Below are 21,974 nucleotides of genomic sequence, written 5' to 3' on the forward strand. Positions count from 1 at the left end.
ACGAACCTGCATCCCCTGCATCGGCAGGCGGACTCTCAACCACTGCGCCACCAGGGAAGCCCTCAACTACATTTTTGTCCCATGTTAGCTAGGGACAAAGACTAAAGGCAAAATTATGCAGTGGGAAAAGCAATGGACTAGAATTCACAGGCCTGGGTTCTGCCTCAAGCCTGCCACTTAATAATTGTAAGAATTCTAAGTTTTACCATCTACAGATCAAGAGTAATAGCCAATTGGTCTCTTCAGAGAGTTGTGAAAACAAAATTATATTAAAAATGTTGAAACCTTTCAAAAGGATGAACTGAAATATATGCCTGAAGTACAAAAGACCTTTAAAAGAATTTCAACATTCTCTAGAAAAACATGTGAAAACTTCATCATAAAGTTATTAATTCAACTAAAGCTCAATTTTGCAAACATTTCTGAAAAACATATAAAACATTTAACATTTCTGATTATGTAAATAACAACATGTTAACTGTTGAAAAAAAATCTGGGAAAAAACAGAAATGTATTCTTAGGAGAGGAAAGTATAAAGAATACCACTGAAATCAATCATGATATCAACTCCCTAAACACAAAGACTTCTTAACATTTTGGCATATTTCCTTTTACTTTTCTCACATTTATAACCATTCCCTTACCACTGGACACTAGCTGTTTCCAGCTTTTCAATATTATAAGCAATGCAGTGGGGATATCTTTACACACATCATATTATGGCAATACCTTTTTAAGGGCTGTGTATACATCCATTTCCACTTGCATCACAAATAAGTTAGATGAACCAATGAGTTGTTTCATGACATTTATACTAGAAAAGATAAAATAGAAGTAGTGAGCCTCTCTTCATGCACAAGCTAAAAGACCCTGGTGGAACTGAAAACTTTAAGTCTTTTTTATCAAAAGAGACTGTGGAATTAAAAATTACATCAATCTTTTTGCCCAAGACAAAGAATCTATCTGAACATAAGGATACTTTTAGTTCAGACAGTATGCTGTGAAAGGTCTTTTCTTGCACTGACAAGGAAACCAAGAGCTTTGCTGTGCTAATTAATCAAGTTAAAGCAAGGTCCCAGTAAGATAAGTTTTAGTATGCTCTGATAAAGTGGCAGCCTTCCTCTTTTTTCTTTCCCCCTCATTCAATTTAAAAAAAAAAAAAAAAAAAAAAGACACTTGTCAAAATTCACTGAAAGAGATATATCTTCAAAGTCTATCTTTCACCTCTAGGCTTAAGAGAATTGCTTAGTCATAAAACATGTTTTTATTACTGTTAAGGAGATTAAAATCAAGAAATATGTGTTAGTTTAAATTTAGAATGGAAATAATATCACTAGCTGTTTTCTTTTCTTTTTTCCTTTTTCTTTCCTTCCTTTAAGCCACAAAAAGCCAGAAGATCATCTGGGGCTTTAAGATGACCACTATGATTTATCTTCCTTTTGAAAAAGCTCAACGAGAAATTATAAAAGAGAAAAAGTGTTTTCTAATGACTTTTTTTTTTTTTTTTAAATAAATTTATTTATTTATTTATTTTTGGCTGCTTTGGGTCTTTGTTGCTGTGCGTGGGCTTTCTCTAGTTGCAGCGCGTGGGCTTTCTCTAGTTGCAGCGCACGGGCTTCTCATTGTGGTGGCTTCTCTTGTTACAGAGCACGGGCTCCAGGCACGCAGGCTTCAGTAGTTGTGGCTCGTGGGCTCCAGAGCGCAGGCTCAGTAGTTGTGGCACACAGGCCTAGCCGCTCTGCGGCATGTGGGATCTTCCCGGACCAGGGCTCGAACCCGCGTCCCCTGCATTGGCAGGCGGTCTCCCAACCACTGCAGCACCAGGGAAGTCCCCTAATGACTTTTAAACCAAACATACTGCAGAGCTTTGTTTATGCCTTGATATCATTAGGTGATGATTTTTTGGTAGAATAATGCTTCTCAAACTTTTCTACCGAAGTACCTCTTAAGGGCAGAGGAAAGGAAAGGACCCAGGAATCCAGGAGTAGGCTAGCCATAAGAATAACATTTCTATTAATTTTTGTATTTCATCTTGTAAATCCAAAGAAACTTAATTCTCTCTATTCCACAATGTGCTTAAACATAAAAATGTTTACTTCTCTCCTACTCCTCCCCACACCTCCCCCCAAAAATCATTAAAATTGACATCCCAGTAAGCTACGCAATGTTAAGGCTTTGGTTTTGCATATTTCCATCAGAATGCCACACATTCCTAGGGACATTTGTACCCTTGTCTCAGAAGCACCACTGTCAAGGAACTGCAAGCCTGAAAGTGACTGCACAGTCTACTGGCCTTTAAAAGTTCATTCCCACTCTGAATTTCTCAGACCCAGGGCAGATAAGTCATCTCCATTATTACAAATAAGCTCCTAGAGGGCAGAGACCATGACATAATCACCTCTGCCTCCTTCACAGCCCTTAACATAGTACCTTTACACACAGTAGACATTCAGAAATTATTTGTTGAAATTAGGAATAATAAGCAAACTTAATTCAAAAGACCAACTTAATTGTGAATTTAATTTCACTAAGCTTAGCAAAAAGTTTAAAGCAATTTCCTCAAATGTAATTTCTCAATGGGAAAAGATGGTTTTTAAAATAAACTTTTAGATTCTCTAAGAGCCCAGCAAAAGTGAGGTAACCCTTTTTCTATAGTTTTATAGCAGCAATGAATTTTTCCATTAAAATTGGTTAAAGGAGTATTCATAATATACATTGTATCATTTACAACAAAGAAAAGAAATTTGTGTAGCATTTTTTCAATTCATGATGTAGTCAAGATACCTTTCATTAAATTGTTCACTTTTTCATAAGCAATATATTTTCACTTTATACACAAATGTCTTGCATACTTGAACAAATGATAATAAAGTTATTTAAAATTCAAGTACCTGAGTTCTTTAAAAAGTTCAACATTCTGGTGAGTCATCAGATTGTTTAGAAGCCATTCAAGGCACCTGGAATTAAACATGGAATTATTACATTATATATCATGTATCTATGATTTATTAAGTAGTACTTACAGTTAAAATAAAAAAAGAATATTAATCTTTCTAGGACATGCGCAAATTTTTAAATTTAACAATTGGAAAGTTAGTATTGTTTTTGTCAGCAGTTAGTAAGGGAATATTCCCTTTATATTAAAAAGAGCATTTCTAATTAAGAAAACCTCATTTTCAAGTTTGTGTTAAATGGTTTATGAAGGGGTTTACATACTTCTATTACCTTCTTTATAATTTGAAAATGGGTACTGCAATTCTCAAGAATTAAAAACATTGCCAGTAGTTGCACTGATATACAGTCAGCCCTCGGTATCCGCGGGTTCTGTATCCATGGATTCAACCAACCGAGAATTGGAAATATTGGAGAAAAAAAAAAGAATTCCAGAATGTTCCAAAAAGCAAAACTTAAATATGCTGCAAGCCAGCAACTATCTACAAAGCATTTACGTTGTATTTGTAACTATTTACATAGCATTCACATTGTATTAGGTATCTATAAGTAATCCAGAGATGATTTAAAGTATACAGGAGGATGGTTATTTGCAAATACTGCACCATTAAATAAGGGACTTGAGCATCCGCGGATTCTGGTACCCACCCAGGTCCTGGAACCAATCCCCTGCGGATAGTGAGGGACGACTGTAATGACTATTATGCCCACTGCTTAAAAAAAGTTAATAGAGATGTGCTGTAAAGCGTGGCCATGGTTTTTATAAGCATGTATAACCCACCCACAATCACAAAGACCACACTTTTGAGGAATGTACTAAATAGTCCAAATGTAAAAACAGACCTTTTATAACAAATTCTATCCTCCCTTTTTTTCTCTCTTTTTATAGCTATACATTCTCTTAAGAAACCAAAGCAGCCAAATTCCCTAAAGCAGGATAAAAGGAAAAACAAGAAAGGTAACTCACTTTTTCTTTACAGAATCCAGTCCATAGGTCCCTGCTGATGTGTAATAGCCACATACGGTTTTCACATTAACTGTTTCCTTCATTGTCTCACCACACTGCTGTATTAAACCATCCTGTAAATATAAATAAGCACTGGAAAGGCCCATTTCACATGGGAAAAATAAGCTCTGAATATGTGCTTTTACATATTAAAAAGTAAAAAAAAAAAAAAGGAAGAAAGAAAGAAAACTCATAAGTGCAGCAAACCTAAGTCTTTTTATAAGTCCAGTAAAAATACCTAAAAAAATCCAGCAAGTATTAAACTAAATACTTGGAAGTGAGAATGGAAGGGAGGAAGTAAAAGCAGTAAGACAGAGGTGAATATTGCTATTCTCTCTTTTCTGTCCTTCCCCTCTCTGGGACCTTTGCAAATTTAAGCAGCATTCTGTCTGTTTTGCCTGTTCTTTTAAAACTAAGACCTCTTTATATAGTCAGATGACCAGGTGATGGGCTAGGTAAGTAAACAATATGAATCATCAGAAAGTTTTTATTAGTTTAAAACACCTATCAATACCTAAGAAATACACCTAAAACAAATATATTATTGTTTAAAACTTACAATGAATTTTTAATCTAAAATGTTTATATGGAAGATTTCAAATAGCTAACTTTATTTAATATATGGAAAGGACCCCATCATTTTTTACTCAAATTTCTGAGATATATTCATCATGCAAGTGTATTATTGTTAAGTAGTTAAATCATAAAGATAATGCAGAAAGTGAGTTAAGAACAAAACCAAAAAAGGATTAAAAGTTAAAAAATAAAGTATAATTATTGGAAATAAGTATTGAAAGGATCAAAACGTTTATAAAAAATCAAATTACCTCAGCCAAGGATATTTAGCAAGCTATTAACTAATACTTAAAATAAATCAGTATACAAAAGTCACATAAAAAGAAACAACTTTTTAAAATGATCAAAATAAAATGTTGACTCCACTGTGATTTTACACTTACCTGGAAGCCATTCTAGACTCCTTCCCTTTCCTTTTAAGATCTCATCTGTCACCAAGTCCAGTGGATTATCCCTGCTTAACCTCTCCAGTAACCAGTTTTCCTCTCCATGCTTTTTGCTACTACCCTCATTTAGACCCTCCCGTGGATTACTGCAATAGGTTTTTTTTCATTTTCTTCATATTTAATGGAATGTACAGTAATTTTAATATATCTAGTATAATTCTCCTAGATGTGGCAACAAATTTTTAATGGTAATATACCTTGAGTTTTCTTCTCATCATTATTTTTCTAATTTATTTATTTATTTTATAATTTTTATTGGAGTATAGTTGATTTACAATGTTGTGTTAGTTTCAAGTGTACATCAAAGTGAATCAGCTGTTGGTGGGAATGTAACAGGTTTTATACTCATCTTTCCTTCAGTTCATCCTTCACACTGTTCCCAAAGCATTCTGAAATACAACTTTGTCTTTCCCCTGATTAAAACTTTCCAAAAGTACTTATATGTAAAGTCTCAACTTCTTAAAAGGTATTGATTGAGGGGCTTTCGTGATCTGGTCTCTGCCTCCCTCTCTCCAACCCTTCTTATATTCTGTGCTAGATCTATGTTCCACTCAGATTCTCTAATCCTCCACTGTTTCATATTTCTAGGTCTTAGTTTTCTGTCTGAAATGTTCTTTCTTCCCCTCTCTTCTTACTTCACAAGATAAATACATTTTCAGTTTTTAAGGCTCAACCTCAAACACAACTTCTTTCTTTGACACCAACAGGTTAAACCAACCACTTTGTGCATCCACTAAATCCTACAGAAAGTTTATCATCACATCTATAATATTGGACAGCTCTTACTTTACCTTTGAGTCTGTATATCAACCCTCCCTCCCCAACTCTACACACTCATTATATTGTGAGCTTCTTAAAGGTGGGGATTATATCTTTATTTACCTTTGTATCTCTATGCCTAGCTTGACACACTGCTCAATACACTTCCGATGAATGAACAAATCTGTCATTCTACCAATAGATTATATACATTTAGGTGGTTTACACACAATTATTTCATAATTAAGAAAACATTTACATAGTAAGCACTCAATGTTTTCCAAACCCATGAACTATATGAATTAGTAATAAGCCACCTGCTTAAAACAGTCAAGATAAGTTATTAACGAATAGAAATCTGTAAATGGATTTAAGACAAGTACCTTCCTTCCACATTATAGTCATTCTAAGATATCCACACAGAAATAGCTTGCATTCATTTGACATAGGCATCGAGACCGTCTCATTTGTAATAAACTGCTTTTCATTAAACATTTTAAATGACTTATCATGAATGGAATATTTATACATTTCATTTAAAAGTTATAAAAAAGCTAAGTTTTATTATGGTTTTTGGAACAGATACCTTGAAACAAAAATACAAGTGTGATCCTTTTTTTCAGTACTATGCATACTTACCAACTGCAGCATACTAGCTGCTGCCAAAATGGCAATAACTCGACTGGGCTTTATTAAGACATCATCTCGATACAATGACCCAAATGCCACCTGCAGTGCTTAAAGCAAAAGTACACAGGTAGAATGAAATAACAGTTATAGCTGTAAGAGCATTACAAAAATAACAATGACAGTCTTCATACACTAAGACATATGTCTAAATCTAGTAGGTACAGAAAAGGATAAGATTAGTATCATTAATTTAACTATTAGTAATGGTTATGGACTGATGGTGCTAATTTAATAACAATGTTATACATTTCCATCTGTTCTACCAAATCATGCTGGATTTTTCTACAACTAATCTTGACATTAGTTAGTGGTCAGAATTAAGACACCCTTGGAAAAAGTTTTATAAAGATATCCCTGAGTAAACCAATCATTAAGTACAACTACACAGACCCAATGATAATCTTAACCCTGGTGCTTTCAGTGCTTTACCACTGGGGAGTGTGGAAAAGCTCCTGGTCCTATGCATGCCACACTCTCACCCAGCTGCCACAGCTATTTAAGTCTGTCCACCCTTTTCTCTACTGCCATTCTCATGCATGCCCTACATGGTTTGCTTTATAATGTTCCTTTCTGTTTGCCTATGAGGTGACTGCTGGGTACTTCCACTTCAGCTATCAAAGGCAGGAGCAGGAGCACTAGGACAGGAGTTAGGAGACCTACAGTCTGATGTAGGCTCACTAAACCGCTCTGAGACCTAAAGTAAGTCTCTTAAATCCTCTGGACCTCAGCTTCCTCATCTAAGGTCCTTACAGCTCTAAAACAATACTGACTACATGATTCATATACTTATTCCCAGAAAAGGTCTTCATATATAGGGAATAATCAGTGAATAATGTTTATTGGCTTATTGTTTATTGGTCATACTTCTCCTTCCTTCACTCTACATCCTCTATATCCCAGGCAGATATATTTACAAACATGAAGTAAACAGATTGATAAGGCTGACATGACTAAATAGATTAAAGATACTAGAACAGAACTGATAAACTCTGGAGTAAATTAATATAAAGTTGTCACCTTAGGGTGTTAAATGGAGCTTTTCTCTAGCCAACAAAGTTAGAAGAAAATATTTATTTTCTGTCAAAAGAATACAAAGTTTATGTTTTTATGATTTTTGCATAATAGTAATCATGGTGGCGGTTACCTTCTATATCAATATTCTGGTCTGGAATCTCCAGTTCAATAATATTCATGCTGGACTCCTTCCATGAACCACTGAACATACTAGAAAAGTAGCCAGACTTAAAAACAAAAACAAAAAACACACTTATGCAGTACTTTCTGTGTCTTCCAAATTATTTTCCCATTTCTAACTCTAAGCAACTATTCTATCAAAACTAACGCATCATATTATTTCAAGAGAAAACGAACTGCCAGATAGGAGAAAAGAAATTAAGATAAGGACACTTATTAGGTTTATCAAAATACTTTAATTATTGAAAACCAAACCAAATTCTCGTATTACTATCTGAACTGACTTCCTATGTTACTATTTGAACCAACTAAGCTTTTTACTTAGTCGAACAATTTCTGAGTATATTACATGAATATGTTTTCCTTTTCAATAGCATTCTAAATTCAAGCTTAGAAATTATATCATATATTTAAGTATCTCTCATAAACATATAACAACACACAACGTGGATACAAAATAATGTACTGAGGAAGAGAGAAGAGAAAACTAAAAGCTGTTGAGTCCTTACTCTATCTCAGTGGCTATAAAGGGTCCAGACCAGTCCCAAGTCAACACTAATTGGATGATCCCCAAGGAATTAGGGAAAATCCAAAGTTTAGTTTTATCTTATAAAAAAATTCCAGAATGAATCTGAATTATTGGAAAGACATCAGAATGGATGAAGTCTTTAGTTACCTTCCAGGTAGCACCTCCCATAACTAGAATTACTTTGGAACGGATCAAATACTAACTACTAATTTTTAAAAATTTACTGAGTATGTAGTTTAAGGCACTGTGAATATAGCAGAAAACAAAACAGATGTTTCTGTCCTCAGGGGACTTATAATTTAGCATGTGTCTTGCACTATGATCAATCCAGTTTCTCTTGAGAGGGAAAGCCTTAACAGAGGCATTTTCACCCTTGAATTCACAAAACTGCTTTCAGAGATCAAAAAGAAAGATATGGACCATGTCCTCAAGTTAAGACCAGTATTCTGATATAGTCTCTGGGGTATATAATGCAAGCCAAAGTAAACTTGTTCAAAAAAATTAAATAAAAAACATGATTAAAGTGTAAGAGAAAAAATTCCTTTCAAATGCTTCTACTGAAAAATCTTATACTATACCATCTTACCAGTAATTACTGTCATATCGTGAAGAGGAGAGGGAAAATATAAGCTCCATAGGATAAAAAGTGAATTGTTCACTGTTCTATTCCCACTGCCTTGAAAACAGATTTGATGAAGGAATAAATGATTAAAATATTTGAGCCATTAGAACAACATTTTCTTTTATTTTGAAAGTCTTGAATCTTTAAAATGGGGTGGCTGATAATAATATTTTCACAGATATCAAACAGGTATATCAGCTAAATGACTTAGTCCATATACTTTTTTGGTTTTGGTTTTGGCATTTTCCAGGAGAGAGGGAAGAGTAAGTGCCAAGAACTTTCCATTTACATTCAGTCTTAACTACAAAGCAACATTTCAGCTGAATTTATCCAACTGAAATAATCATATACAAAATAAACAAATTCAGCAATCCTAACTTAAACGTTGAATGGTTTTTCCCTTTTTGTCAACAGAAGGCACCAAAATAAGTACCTTATTGGAGTAATGACAAAAAGGCTGGTATGACAATGAAAACTCAAAATCTGTTTTCTAGACCAAACTAAGTTTTCACTAACAATGTTCACCATATCTCTTACAAAACACGACTCTTCATCAGACAGGACTTAAACAACAAATGTTCATGCAAAAGATTACTGTGAAATGCAATGAGAAAGAACAAAACTTATAAAAGTGTGAGTTGTTTTAAGTGACTACCTTGGTTACTCAAATATATAGTAAAATAAAATACTTACTTGACATAAATATATTTTGTGTAAGCTCCACTCCTCTCCTAGAGCACAAATCTTAATGTCACTGTTTTCACCATTTAAAAATAATGTTTGATAAATATATTTGGATGTACTCTTCAATTTTTTCCTGTTAAAAGAAATGCAAACGTTACATATATGTAAAACTGAATGTTTTACTGATTTTGCATGTAACTCAAAATACTCCTTTTGCTCAATTTCTATTAAATAGAACCAATTTGTCCACTGTATAAAAAGATAGAGGGATATTATATATTCAAACGTGCTCATGTATGAAAGGGTACATAAGAAACTAATAATAGTGGTTATCTGTGGGGTACTCTATTCCCAAGAGGGGGAATAGTGGATAGATGGGGGCAGCGTGGAAGAGAGACCTTTCACTATACAGCTTTTAGCAATTTCTGATTTTTGAACTAAGAGAATTACCTATTCAATAAAGAAAAGTCAGCATGGTGATTTTTGCGTATTTCCTTATTTAGTAACCAGCACTATGGATGATGTAATACAGTTGCAATAATACTGCTATGCAACTACAAAATGAAGAACAAGAATAAAAATTTCACCCTACACAAGTAATTTTAAAAATAATTTACATTTTATCTTATTTTAGTATCGAACTATTCTTAAACTCCTTAAAATGTCTTTTTCCCCACATTGGACAAATGGTTTGCAGCCTTAGACCAAAGGTTTTCAAAATTATGCTCAATAGAGAAGTGTCTTAGGGGCCACCAGGGAGAGCCGAGGTGTGAACTCTGGGCATCCCATCTAACTTCAACCAGAGCAGCATCATATATTATATTTGTAAACAACTTGGATTTGTGCATAAGATTTAATTTAAAGGAAGAATTGTTATTTTTGTTTTGACAATCATTGCTCAAGATGGTTCAGTAAGTAAGCAAAGCCCTAGGCAGAGACTGATCAATATCTTTTATATTCCTGGCCAATCCTGATAGCTTTCCTAGTAAAATTTTTAAATCTTTTTAAAAAATGAAGTAATTGTTTCAGATGGTGTCTTAAATCAGTGTATTGAACACCCCTTCCCAGCAGACGGTAAAAAATGTACATGCTTCAGTGCAGACAGACTTGGGTTTGAGTCCCAGCTCTACTACCACAGCTCAGTTACCTTAGATGTGAAAAGAGGATATTACTATCCACTTCATTGGGTTACTGTAAGAAATAAATGAGACAATGTAGTTTCCAGTTCCTGAGAGCACTCTCCCCAAATTATATGAAAAGATTAAAAGTACAGAAAGGAATAAACCCACAACGGGAAAAAGGTGAGGGTGGGCTTATCACATGATGAGAGAATTCCATGGATCTGGAAGTTAGAAAATAAACTGGAATGGAAAAGAGCAGTGACAACCACAGCCCAAAAGATATCACGGTCTAGGATGGACGTTGAAGCCCATCTGCCCTTCAGAACCGTGGGCGTAGGGATGGGGCTGGGAGGATGAGGTCTCAAGGGAAACAGAAGGCAAAAAATGGGGAAACTTGTTCCCCTAATGGCCTCCCCCACTCTCTATGAACACAGAGTACAGATAACTTATACAAACAGATTCCAAGGTTTTTCTAGAAAGAAACAGAACAAATCTATCAGGAAGATCTAAGACTTTGGTGTAGGTGTTGGTGCCCCAGACAAAGCAATCCTCATTCTGGCATTTGAGGAATCTGTAGCCTGTTAGCTCCCAACCCATTCACCCTAAATCATGGTTCCCAAACTGTGTGCCAAAGCACCTGGAGCACCACAGCAAATTCAGGGATGCATGTGGAATATTCCAAAATTAAAGGAAATCACAGCAACATCTTTCAGATACCATGCAATCTACGCTATTAAGTTGTTTGGACCTAACTATGAGATATTTCTTTAGGACCAGAGGTGCCATGAAAAAAATTACTGAGACACTAAGGGCACTGTGAACCAATAAGGCTTGCGAATCTCTGCTCTAAAACAAAGCATGCCCCACCCATATCCAACTTAGTAGTCAGTCTTCCTACTCAAAGGGAAGGCCCAGCAGAAACAGATCTATTTACTCAAAACACACACACACACACACACACACACACACGTGACTCATTCTGAAGCAGACAATCGAGGATCTCTCAACATGAGGAAAATTAACAGCATTAAAGACTATTTTAAAAAAGAGAAAAATTGGCATCAGAGGAAACATATAATTCAGGGAAAACAGAACTTAGAAAAAAAACTCTAACACTCTAATTATAACTAGTACATCTAGAGAGTTAAGATTACTACATTTATAAAATAATAGGATGCTAAGCTAAAGTATTACTCAGAACAAGGGGGAAAAAAAAAGAGATCTTTGGGACCAAAACCACAGTTGCTGAAATTCAAAAAAACAAAAGGGAAAGTTAAGGAAATTTCCCAGAACACAAAGCAAAAAAGACCTAGAAAGGAAAAAAAGAAAAGAGAAAAGAGGTACAATCCAAGAAATCCAAAATCCAGTTAAGAGGGGTCCAAGAAAGAGAAAACAAAGATAACAGGAGAAAGAGAATTGCAGAAGAAAGTTTCCCGAAACTAGTCTCCAGATTGTAAGGATCCACCAACTACCAAGGCCATTAAAAGACCTACAGTTAAGCACCTTCTAGTTAAATCCCAAAATACTAAAGAAAAAATTCCAAAAGTTCCAGAGAGAAAAAGTCACCTAAAAAGAAAAGAGAATTAGACCAGCATCACATTTTCTCATCAGTATGGTAGGCTAGAAGACAATGAATTAATACCATCAAAGACATCAAAAGTTATTTTAGATTTCTGCACCCAATCAAAAGATGACTAAAGTGAGAGATTAAATTTACAACTAGATAAGCACAAATTACCTTCTTTTGCACCTTTCTTAGGAAAATATTTGAGGATGTAGTTCCCTCAAATGAGTTCAGAAACAAAAAGACACAGGCTACAGAAAACAGTGGATCCGATCCTAGAGACAGAGTCAAAGTAAGTCCCAGGATAAGTGTAGACCTAGAGAGCAATGGATCCAGATTGGAACAAGAAGATGCAGGGACCCAGGAGGGAGGTCTTGGGTTTAGAGAAGAAGGACTCCATGCAAGTGTGTTAGGAAAGAGAAAAATCTGAAGATATGATGAAGGAATATTATTATTTTGTCAATGGCGGGGGTGGGAGGGAAGGCAGTCAGAAAGTCTAAGAAAATAAAAAAGCAATACAAAAAAGTATTGTTCTAATAAGCTACAAATGAAAATAGGGCCCAACATGATGGAATGTAAAAAAAAAATTCCATTTAATTATGAGGTTAGAAAATTTCTCCCAAGAGAAAAACAAGGGGTTGTGACATTGGACCCAAGATGTATGATTTATAATCCTAGCACACTACTTGACTCTGCAGTGAACAATATTTACATAGCTATAACAACAACTAACTGTTTACTAGATTTCAATGTTTAGAGACAACCTATGAACGAAAAACTAAAGATCTGGTTGCTGAACAGTTGAGTTTTAAGTCTTGTTAACGTAAAAGTAAAACATGCACTTGACAAAAGGTATAAGGTAGAGAAGGTGGGCCTGGAGGCCAAGGCTTTTCATGGAGTTGTTAGTTGAGGTGGAAGCGCACGAGACAACCTCAGGAAGCATATTAGTGCCAACATACAAGATTTTCTTACACCCTTCATCCATGCTGAGCTGAATAAACTAGGCATCTTGTACTGATACAACACATACTAGACTCGGACATGCATTTTCCAACAAAAATTTGCTTTAGAAGCTTTCCATTCCACTCATGTAGTTCAGCGGTTGGCAAACTTTTTCTGTAAAGGTCTAGACAGTTAATATTTTCAGCTTCGTGGACCAGACAGCCTCCAAGTTAGTTTTGTTGGCACGCCAGCGGGCAGTTTCTCGCTTGCCAGTCTCAGCCTTCCACATCTTAGCAATCTCCATTACCATCCAGTGGGCCACAACTCCTCCAACATCTGAATCTCAGCTTGGGAAAGGTGGTCCTAGCCCAAATTTGTTCCTTCCTTGGGCATTCTGTCTCAGTCCTAGAAGTAGTGACAGCTCCCTATGTCCTCTATTCCTGTATTTTTTAGAGATCTCTTTACCTTAGTAACTTACCTTTAGTAGTTAATCGCTTATTACTTCCTAATAATAGTTATATTAAACTTTCCCTGTTCAAATTACTGTGTGATTTCTTTGAAATGGACCCCTAACATATATATTTCTATAGTGACACTGAATGCAAGTGGTCTAAATACTAATTAAAAGACAGAGATTATCCTATTGGATTTTTAAAAAATCAAGACCCCACTAAATGCTGTCTACAAGATACTTAAAGACACAGGTTTAAAGGGAAAGAGTGGGAAAGGATGTAACATTTAAACACTTATCAAAAGAAAGTGGCAGTGGCTATAGTATCAGGAATGTAAATGTCTTTACATTTTGTAAAGATAAGGGGAGCCAATTCATCAAGGAGTCCTAATATTTACTGAGTGCTTCCATACCTGGCACTGTGCATCGCATGCATTCTAATATTTGTCAAGTCCTATAAGGCAAGTATTAGTATCTCCATTTTACATATGAGGAAATAAGGCTATTAAGTGCAAAGTACAGACTAGAACTCAGAATCTGAGCTCTTAAAATACTAATTCTCCAAAAAGGTAACTGAACAGTTTGGAAGTGGGGGTCCATTTTTGTAAATATAAACATTCATACATAAAACTGTATGAAGGGATTTATAAATCAAACTACTAACAAAGAATGTTTATGATACTCTTATTTGACAATAAATATGTAACACGTGTAGCATAAAATTTTAGAATCTTTCAAAGTTTCGTTTAAAAAATTACATCTATGTGACCCACTGATGGCCTTTAAAAAAAGAGCAACCGGATTTTTTATGTGAAAATTTATTCCACTTATAAACTACATTTTAGTTCACAAGTAAATATTCCGTTTTTCACTTCTTCTAAAAAAGGTTAAGCAAGCTGCCTTACATATCCACGGTCAACGACTTCGAGTACTAGAGACGTTGAAAGACTCTGTTCCTAGTGAGGAACAAATGTACACAGTACTGATAAATTTCACCTGTACAGCGAGAGCTCCTGTTTGTAATCACTTCCCTTCCACTGTGGACCGACAACAGGGGTGCCCACTTCAGAGCCTAAATTTACGTGTCTTGGACCATAGAAGGCAGCCGGATGCAAAACAACTTATTCTACTGCCACCCACTCAGAGAGGACCAAGGTGTACTCCGAAGGGCCAGCCGGCCGGCCCTGTCTAAGGTTTAATGAGGCGCAAGCTCTAGCTTGGCGTTTCTCAGTCTCGTCTTGGGGCTGTAGCACCACCCTGGCGGCGTCTGTGGTTTACAAACCAGAATACCGGGCGTCTCCCCAGGTGCTTCCCATCCGCCCTGCATCGGACCGGCTCCCAGGTCTGCCCCATTAAGGGCACGTCCGCTCTTCACAGCCTGGGGAGCGCCGCAGTCCCCGAAGCCCCCCCGGGCACCGGGCTCATCCCCAGGCCGGACCGCGGGAGCCGCCCAACAGGTGCGGGCGCGTCCCCCCACGTACCTTCGAGGGGTGTTGAGGAGTCGCTGCTGCTCGTCCCCTTCCTCCTCATCCTCGTCTGTCTCGGAATCGGGGTGACAGGAGCAGAAGGCCTCTCCGCTCCGCTTGCGCTTACGGCTGCCCGGACAGTAACAGAAGACGTGGGCGGCCGCGTCGCCACCACTCTCCAGCCTCCGGGCCGAGCCCCCAGCCCCAGAACCCGGCTCCTGCTGGCCTCGGGCTCGCCCCGGCTGGCGCAGCACTCGGCTGCTCAACGAGCCCATGGGTCACGGCTCGCCGACAGTTCAGGGAGCGCACCTCAGGGAGCCCAACGAAAACGGTCTCCCGCCATGGCCCGACCACCACTGCCGGCCTCCACGTAGCGCGCGTGCCTACACCGCCACCTTCTCACGCGCAACCCCGACCGTTGCGTTGGACGCTACCGCCTCCATCCTCCGCCACGCCCACCGCGTCTCGCCGCGCAGCGCGCGCGGACCTCAGGACCTTGCCCCCAGACTTTCGCAATAAAGCGCGGACCGTAGAGCGCATGCGCACGGCGAGCCTCCGGAAGGGGCGGGGGGAGGCGCGTGTACGCCACGGATAGAGCCTGCGCAGAATGGGATGAGGGCGGGAGCGCGGACGTGCGTGTGCAGATTGGCGCTTTCTGCCGTGAGGTCAGCTAGGCCCACCTGCAATCCTGAATTGGGGGCCGGGCTAGCTTTTAGAATTACTTTATACATCCCTTTGTGTTAGCAAGACCGGCAATTCCACCTCGTTTGTTCTTTCTGCGAAGGTTCCTTAAGCTCCAGATGTCTACCGGGCCCTGTGTTAGGCAAGGAGCAAAAAAGACATTGCTGTTTGGGGTCATCTTTGGAGGAGTTCACCATGTGCTAGGGTCACGCCCTGCGCAGGCTTTCCAACGGAGGAGGACCTAGAATGTGGAACTTTGCTATGCCCTCGGGTTTCTTAAGCAGCACCTCTCCGCTGCCCTTAACTGATTATGGCAACCGTTCCATTCTCTCTTTTCCTTCCCTCCCAGCGGCAGTGGGATGTCTGAATAGGGTCTGAACCGGGACTGTCAGGTTTTAAAGTGCCTTCTGGAGACCCAAGCAAAATTTACAGGTGTCTGAGCAAAAATTACAGGTGTATGCCTGGAGTTTGCAGCCATTGCTATGGACCCTGGACAGTCAGCTTTCATTCCCTGATTCCCTTCGGCTACTTTTTTTTTTTTTTTTTTAGCATTTTTATTGCAGTGTAATTGTTTTACAACGTTGTGTTAGTTTCTGCTGTATAACAAAGTGAATCAGCTTTATGTATACATATATTCCCCATATCCCCTCTCTCTTGCGTCTCCCTCCCACCCTCCCTATCCCACACTTCTAGGTGGTCACAAAGCACCGAGCTGATCTCCCCGGGTGATGCAGCTGCTTCCCACGAGCTATCTATTTTACTTTTGGTAGTGTATATATGTCAATGCTACTCTCTCACTTGGTCCCAGCTTACCCTTCCCCCCTCCCTGCGTCCTCAAGTCCATTCTCTACATCTTTATTCCTGTCTTTATTCCTGTCCTGCCCCTAGGTTCATCACCCTTTGGCTACTTTCTAAATAAAATGTTTATAATGAAAATATTTATAATGAAATACCATAAATGAAATATTTATAGTGAATTACTCAAATCGAGTAATATGATAAATACCTATCACCACAAGTATGATAACTCAAATTTTAATAAAAACTTCAATGTATTATACTTGTTTTGATTAATTCTTTTAAGTAGAACAATACAGATAGGCAGAAGCTCCCTCTCCATCTCAGTCTGTTTCTCTCCCTCCACTCTAGTGACCACTATCCTCAGAATGGTGTATATCATTATTCCCATGCACGTTCTTATACGTGTACCCATAGCAATACGTTTTCTTTTGCACGTTTAGACATGTAAATTAAATGGAATCATTCATACCTATCATTTTGCACCTTTCTTCTCTCTCAAAATTATACTGTTGAGAATTATTCAATTAACAAATCTATAGTTAATTTTCACTGCTCTTGTGTGACACCCAAAATTTATCCTTTCCCTCACTGAGGGAGTTAGGTTGTTTCTACTTTACTGCTCTTATAGAGAAGCATTAAACACCATGTGCAAGAGAGTCACCACATAGATCCCCAGAAGTGAATTTGCTGGGAACGTTTCAACTTTATTATCTGTTGCCAAATTGCTCTCTGAAATGACTGCACCAGTTTATACTCCCATCAGCGGTGTATGTAATTTGGACATCACAGCGTATTCACTCTGCGAAGCCTGGACTGAGAGAGGCTAGCAGAGGCAGCTTGGTGGAGGTAGAGGGTAGGGGAGAAGCAGAAAATGATTGCTGCTAGGGGATCAGCCTGCATGCCCAGAATTTGTCAGCACAAAGGATACGCATGGAACAAATGTGGGCCACTATAAGACAGCCAGCATGGAATCATCTTAGATCCTGTCTAAAAGGCCTGGGTGGAAAGACAAACAGACTTCAGCACAAAGAGCTTGAATTCCTAGGGACTGAAAAAGGAGAACTGCATTTGCTTTGCCAAAGGAACTAAAGATGAGTATTTTACTGGTGATGGAGTTGTAAAGGAACTCAGGAGAACGCCAACAAGAATCGGCTTTAAACATCTGACAGAACTAAAAAACAAAAAACATCTGACAGGGTCACACAGCATTGATCATCTACCACCACAGCACTAACAGATAAGAACTTTCCTGCTCCCATTTACTCTCCTCCCTTCTGCTAGGTAGGGGAGGGGAAGGTAGGGTCTAGAAAGAAGACTAGGTGAAGAAAGAAAAGAAGCCCACCATATCACCCTCCCCAAACTCCAGCTTCCTGCTGGCAATAAGCCAGATCTGAATGAGGGGAGAAGCCTCAACTGTAAATGAAGTTTGGAATTTTGACTGAAAACATTAATTGCTGAAATGACACAGTTCTATAGTAGGAATTTTTAAAGCCTAAGAATGACCAGAAAAGTCACGACCCTATCCTCTATCTGAATTTTCATATAAAGACAGGAGAAGAACTGGACCCAATGAATAAATGTAAATAGACAGTGGGAGAAAAATAACAAAGTTGCTTCCTAGTTATATTACAAAGTCATGCTTGTTCAGTACATCAATCATTCCTCCAGGGTGGCTTTAACCTACTCTGTAGAAAGCTTCCCATCAACATATGTAATTTGTTTTAAAATTCTGGCTAAGCCCTATATAATTTAAAGATAACCCCCCCCCAAATTTGTAATGCTTCCAAAGCCAAATAACGTTAATTTGGAAATTCCATGCTCTTCTGGGTAGGTATTGAAGCAGCAGTACTATTTCCTATAATTAACTGGAATGACTAAGTATTCATGTAAATAGCTTTCACCAGTAGTCAAGCACTTGTAATAGGCAAGTAGAAACAAATCCTTATATTTCACCCATCAAAATACAACAAATAACTATAGAATGAAGAAGACAAATATTCTTATTTAATATGAATGTTCTACTTAGAACCAAGAGCATCACTCATTTCCAGAGATAACTTAAATATACTATTTTATATCATTAAGTAGTGTTTGGTATATATGAACATTAGTTTTACAGCAGTAGAGGTACATCAGATTAAATACGTTATTTTTCCTAATGTTGTACTTTCTAATAGAAATTGAGTAACACAAATCCTTCAAAAATATCTACTTTCAGAGTCCAGGATGAAAAAACTCACAAGCAGAAAAGTCAGTCAGAGAAAGCATACACCTCATTTGAAAGGCACTGTGTTTTATTGAAATTATTTTTCCATGTTGTATACAAAGTGAACTTTTAAATTAAATCCAAGTACACCTTTACAGTAATTCTAGAGTTGAAAGGCACAGTGCAAGTATAAATTACTACAAATCAACAAAATTGAAAATGATTTTAAAAATTTTGGGCACAAAAATTTTTCTTTAAGTAAAAATAAATTCAGAGCACTACACCATCACCAGAATACACAGTTTGACACAATTCTTTCACATTCATCTTCAAGCTGGATCAATACCATTATTATTATTTTATTATATTGTTATTATTAACCATAATATTGTGGAATGTTCAGCATTTATGTTTGGTAACCAGACATATATGATCTGTATAACCACACTTAGAATTGAATTCGTTCAGAAGAGTTGGTGAGTTTGGTATACTTTAACCTGGAGAGACTGAGATGGTAACATAAGATGTGATGGAGGAAGTCTCTAATGCCAAACTTAGTAAAGATCAACTAACACTTTAGACAAAAATCTAAACAAAGGAGATCTGTGGATGCTTTCAAACTATGACATGTAAAATAGCAAATTGGATAGATTTTCTTACTAACTAGATGCTCACAATTTCAAATCAAGAAATTACTAGCCACTCTAAAAATAGAATTAGGGAAGAAATGTGATTTTAGAACAGTCTTCCAGTCTTCCATTTCAACAGTTTTCACCAAAAAGAAAATATGAAATAATTTAATATATTCCAATTTCTGTGAAACACAAACAAGGAAGAAATCTGTTGAAAACATGGAGCACATTCTTATTTCTAATTTAAAATCTCCTTTTAGGTTTTATAAGCTTTGAAAAGCAAGTACAGCTTTAAAGCATCATAGTGAGTAATTATAGATGAATAATAGTGCAGTCTATATCTTAGGAGGCATCTGTAGGCATTTTAATTGGAAATAACCATTCTGAGATAATGCTAGTAGCAGTGTAGAAAAATGAAGTTAAAAAAAATTCGAAGTGTAGGGAATCCTCCTATCCTTTCTGGATTTTATTTTAATCATCTCCTCCACAGAGAATGAGCAATACCTTCCTGTAGTCTCCAGATGTATCACCCTGGGGACAAGGAAAGCACAGTTACAATCAGATAAATGGGTTTTAAAATAGAATACACAGCTCAAAGTCATCTAGGTTAACTTTTTCAGTCTTGCCGGGATCTTTCTTAGAGAGGTTTTTTTTTTTAAATGACATTTGTTATTTTTTATTATAAAAAGAACACCTGTTCAATGTAGAAAATAGACATAAAAGAATATAAAAACATCATCTATAATTCTAACATCTAGAGATTACTCTGCCTAACATTTTGGTTTTTGCATATCCTTCCAGACTTTTTTCTATGGATATAGATTCTTACATGATGGGATTGTAGTATTCTTCCATATTCTACTTTTTTAAACATCTATGCCTATTTCCCTATTTTAATTTATTAAGTACTCTTCCACAACATCATTCCTTAATGGTTACAGAGTATTCTATTGTACATAGGTAAAATAATTTATTTGATTACCCCCCATTGGATATTTATGTTTTTTTCCAATTTTTCACTATTATAAACACTGCTGCAATAAACATACTATAACTTTTTGTGCATTTTTAAATGATGTATTCAGGATAAATTTTCATAAAATGGGAATTACCAGATTAATGATCATGTATTTTCTTTGAATATGGGTTGCAAAATAGCCTTCCATAAATGTGCTATAATTTTTACATAGAATTTTTCATGGCCTAAATAATAGATCAATTTTTGCTAGTGCTTCATGGGCACTAGAAAAGATGGGATGGGATTCAAAGTTTAATGTATATCCATTAAAATCAATCTTAATACACCCTTGTTTATACTTTGTCTCATTGATCTGCCAAAAGAGAAGGATGTGTTAAAGTCTATCTAGCATAGTATTTCCATCAATGTCTTCTTTTGGAGCCTCAAGTTTCTTATTTATATATTTGAATGCAATACTATTTGGCAACTAACGTTTTATGGTAATTTAATCTTTGTTGTAAATTGTTGCTTTTATCAACATAAAGTGATCTATTACTTTGTCCTATTTAATGCTTTTTCCCCTTAAATTCTTCTTTTTACTTATAGTATAATCCCTGCTTTCTTTTTGTCAAATGTTCTTTTCCCTGGCCTTTTCTTTTTAAAGCTTCTTACATATCACTGTATTTCAATTGTTCCTTATAAACAGCATGGAGTAGGATTTTATATTTTTACCTAACCTGAGAGTTTATTTATTATTATAACTTACATTTGTAACCTTACTCCTGTCTTTTTTCTATTATTTACATATTTTCTATTTCTATTCTGTTTCTTTTGACAATTTTTATTGAATGGGCAATGTATTCTTTATTTTAAATTTTTTCCAGTGTTGTGTGAGTGTGTGTATACACATATTAACGTATTTATGTATATACAAACATATAATGTAAATGTATTTATTGTGCTGTTTCCCCAGTCAATCAGTATTTTTTACCCCATCATTTTAGTGTCTGTATAGTATTCCACTGGATAGATTTCCCATAATTTGAGTCATTCCCTACTGGTTAATAAAAATTAAAATAGTGTGTAATAAACTCTGTAACCACTAAGCAAGAACTTCCTATTCCCCTTATCCTCCAGCCCCTGGTAAACTCTAATCTACCTTCTGTCTCTATGAATTTACCTAGTCTAAATATTTCATGTAAGTAGAATCATATACAGTATTTGTCCTTTTGTGTCTGGTTTATGTCACTTAGCATGTTTCCAAAGTTCATCCATGTATCGGAAACTTCATTCACATTATGTGTGCATATATCACGTTTTGTTTATCCATTCACCTGCTCATGGACCCTTAGGTTGTTTCCACCTTTTGGCTATTATAAATAATGTTTACATTGGTGTCCAAATACCTGTTTAAGTCCCGTTTTTCATTTCTTTTGAGTATATACCTGGAAGTGGAATTGCGGGGTAACATGGTAATTCTATGTTTAAATTTTTGAGGAAGCGCCAAACTGTTTTCCACAACAGCTGCACCATTTTACATTCACACCAGCAATACACAAGGTTCTAATTTCTCCACATCCTCTCCTACATTTGTTATTTTCCATGTTTTAAAAATTATAGCCATCTTAGTAGGTACGACGTGGTATTTCACTGTGGTTTTCATAATGATGTTGAACAGCTTTTCACGTGCTTAT

At 36.7% G+C, this 21,974-nt stretch overlaps 2 protein-coding genes across 2 annotated transcripts in view; both read right to left on the reverse strand.

Moving 5' to 3' along the window:
- Nucleotides 1-15,502, reverse strand: part of GMCL1 (germ cell-less 1, spermatogenesis associated) — a 48,386-nt gene extending 32,884 nt beyond the window's left edge. Inside the window, exons 1-7 of the mRNA XM_029232489.1 lie at nucleotides 15,018-15,502; nucleotides 9,468-9,591; nucleotides 7,574-7,670; nucleotides 6,379-6,476; nucleotides 3,920-4,032; nucleotides 2,892-2,957; nucleotides 730-814 (exon numbers count right to left, since the gene is read on the reverse strand). Coding sequence (XP_029088322.1) covers nucleotides 730-814; nucleotides 2,892-2,957; nucleotides 3,920-4,032; nucleotides 6,379-6,476; nucleotides 7,574-7,670; nucleotides 9,468-9,591; nucleotides 15,018-15,277 — 843 coding nt within the window. The 5' untranslated portion in view covers nucleotides 15,278-15,502. The remainder of the gene's footprint in view (nucleotides 1-729; nucleotides 815-2,891; nucleotides 2,958-3,919; nucleotides 4,033-6,378; nucleotides 6,477-7,573; nucleotides 7,671-9,467; nucleotides 9,592-15,017) is intronic.
- A 3,258-nt stretch (nucleotides 15,503-18,760) lies between these two features.
- ANXA4 (annexin A4) overlaps nucleotides 18,761-21,974 on the reverse strand; it is a 73,520-nt gene continuing 70,306 nt past the window's right edge. Inside the window, exon 13 of the mRNA XM_029232344.1 lies at nucleotides 18,761-19,853. Within this exon, the coding sequence (XP_029088177.1) occupies nucleotides 19,794-19,853 (60 nt within the window). The 3' untranslated portion in view covers nucleotides 18,761-19,793. The remainder of the gene's footprint in view (nucleotides 19,854-21,974) is intronic.

Source organism: Monodon monoceros, unplaced genomic scaffold (assembly GCF_005190385.1).
Source record: "Monodon monoceros isolate NGI ecotype Baffin Bay Population unplaced genomic scaffold, NGI_Narwhal_1 Super_Scaffold_19, whole genome shotgun sequence".
Classification (NCBI taxonomy): domain Eukaryota; kingdom Metazoa; phylum Chordata; class Mammalia; order Artiodactyla; family Monodontidae; genus Monodon; species Monodon monoceros.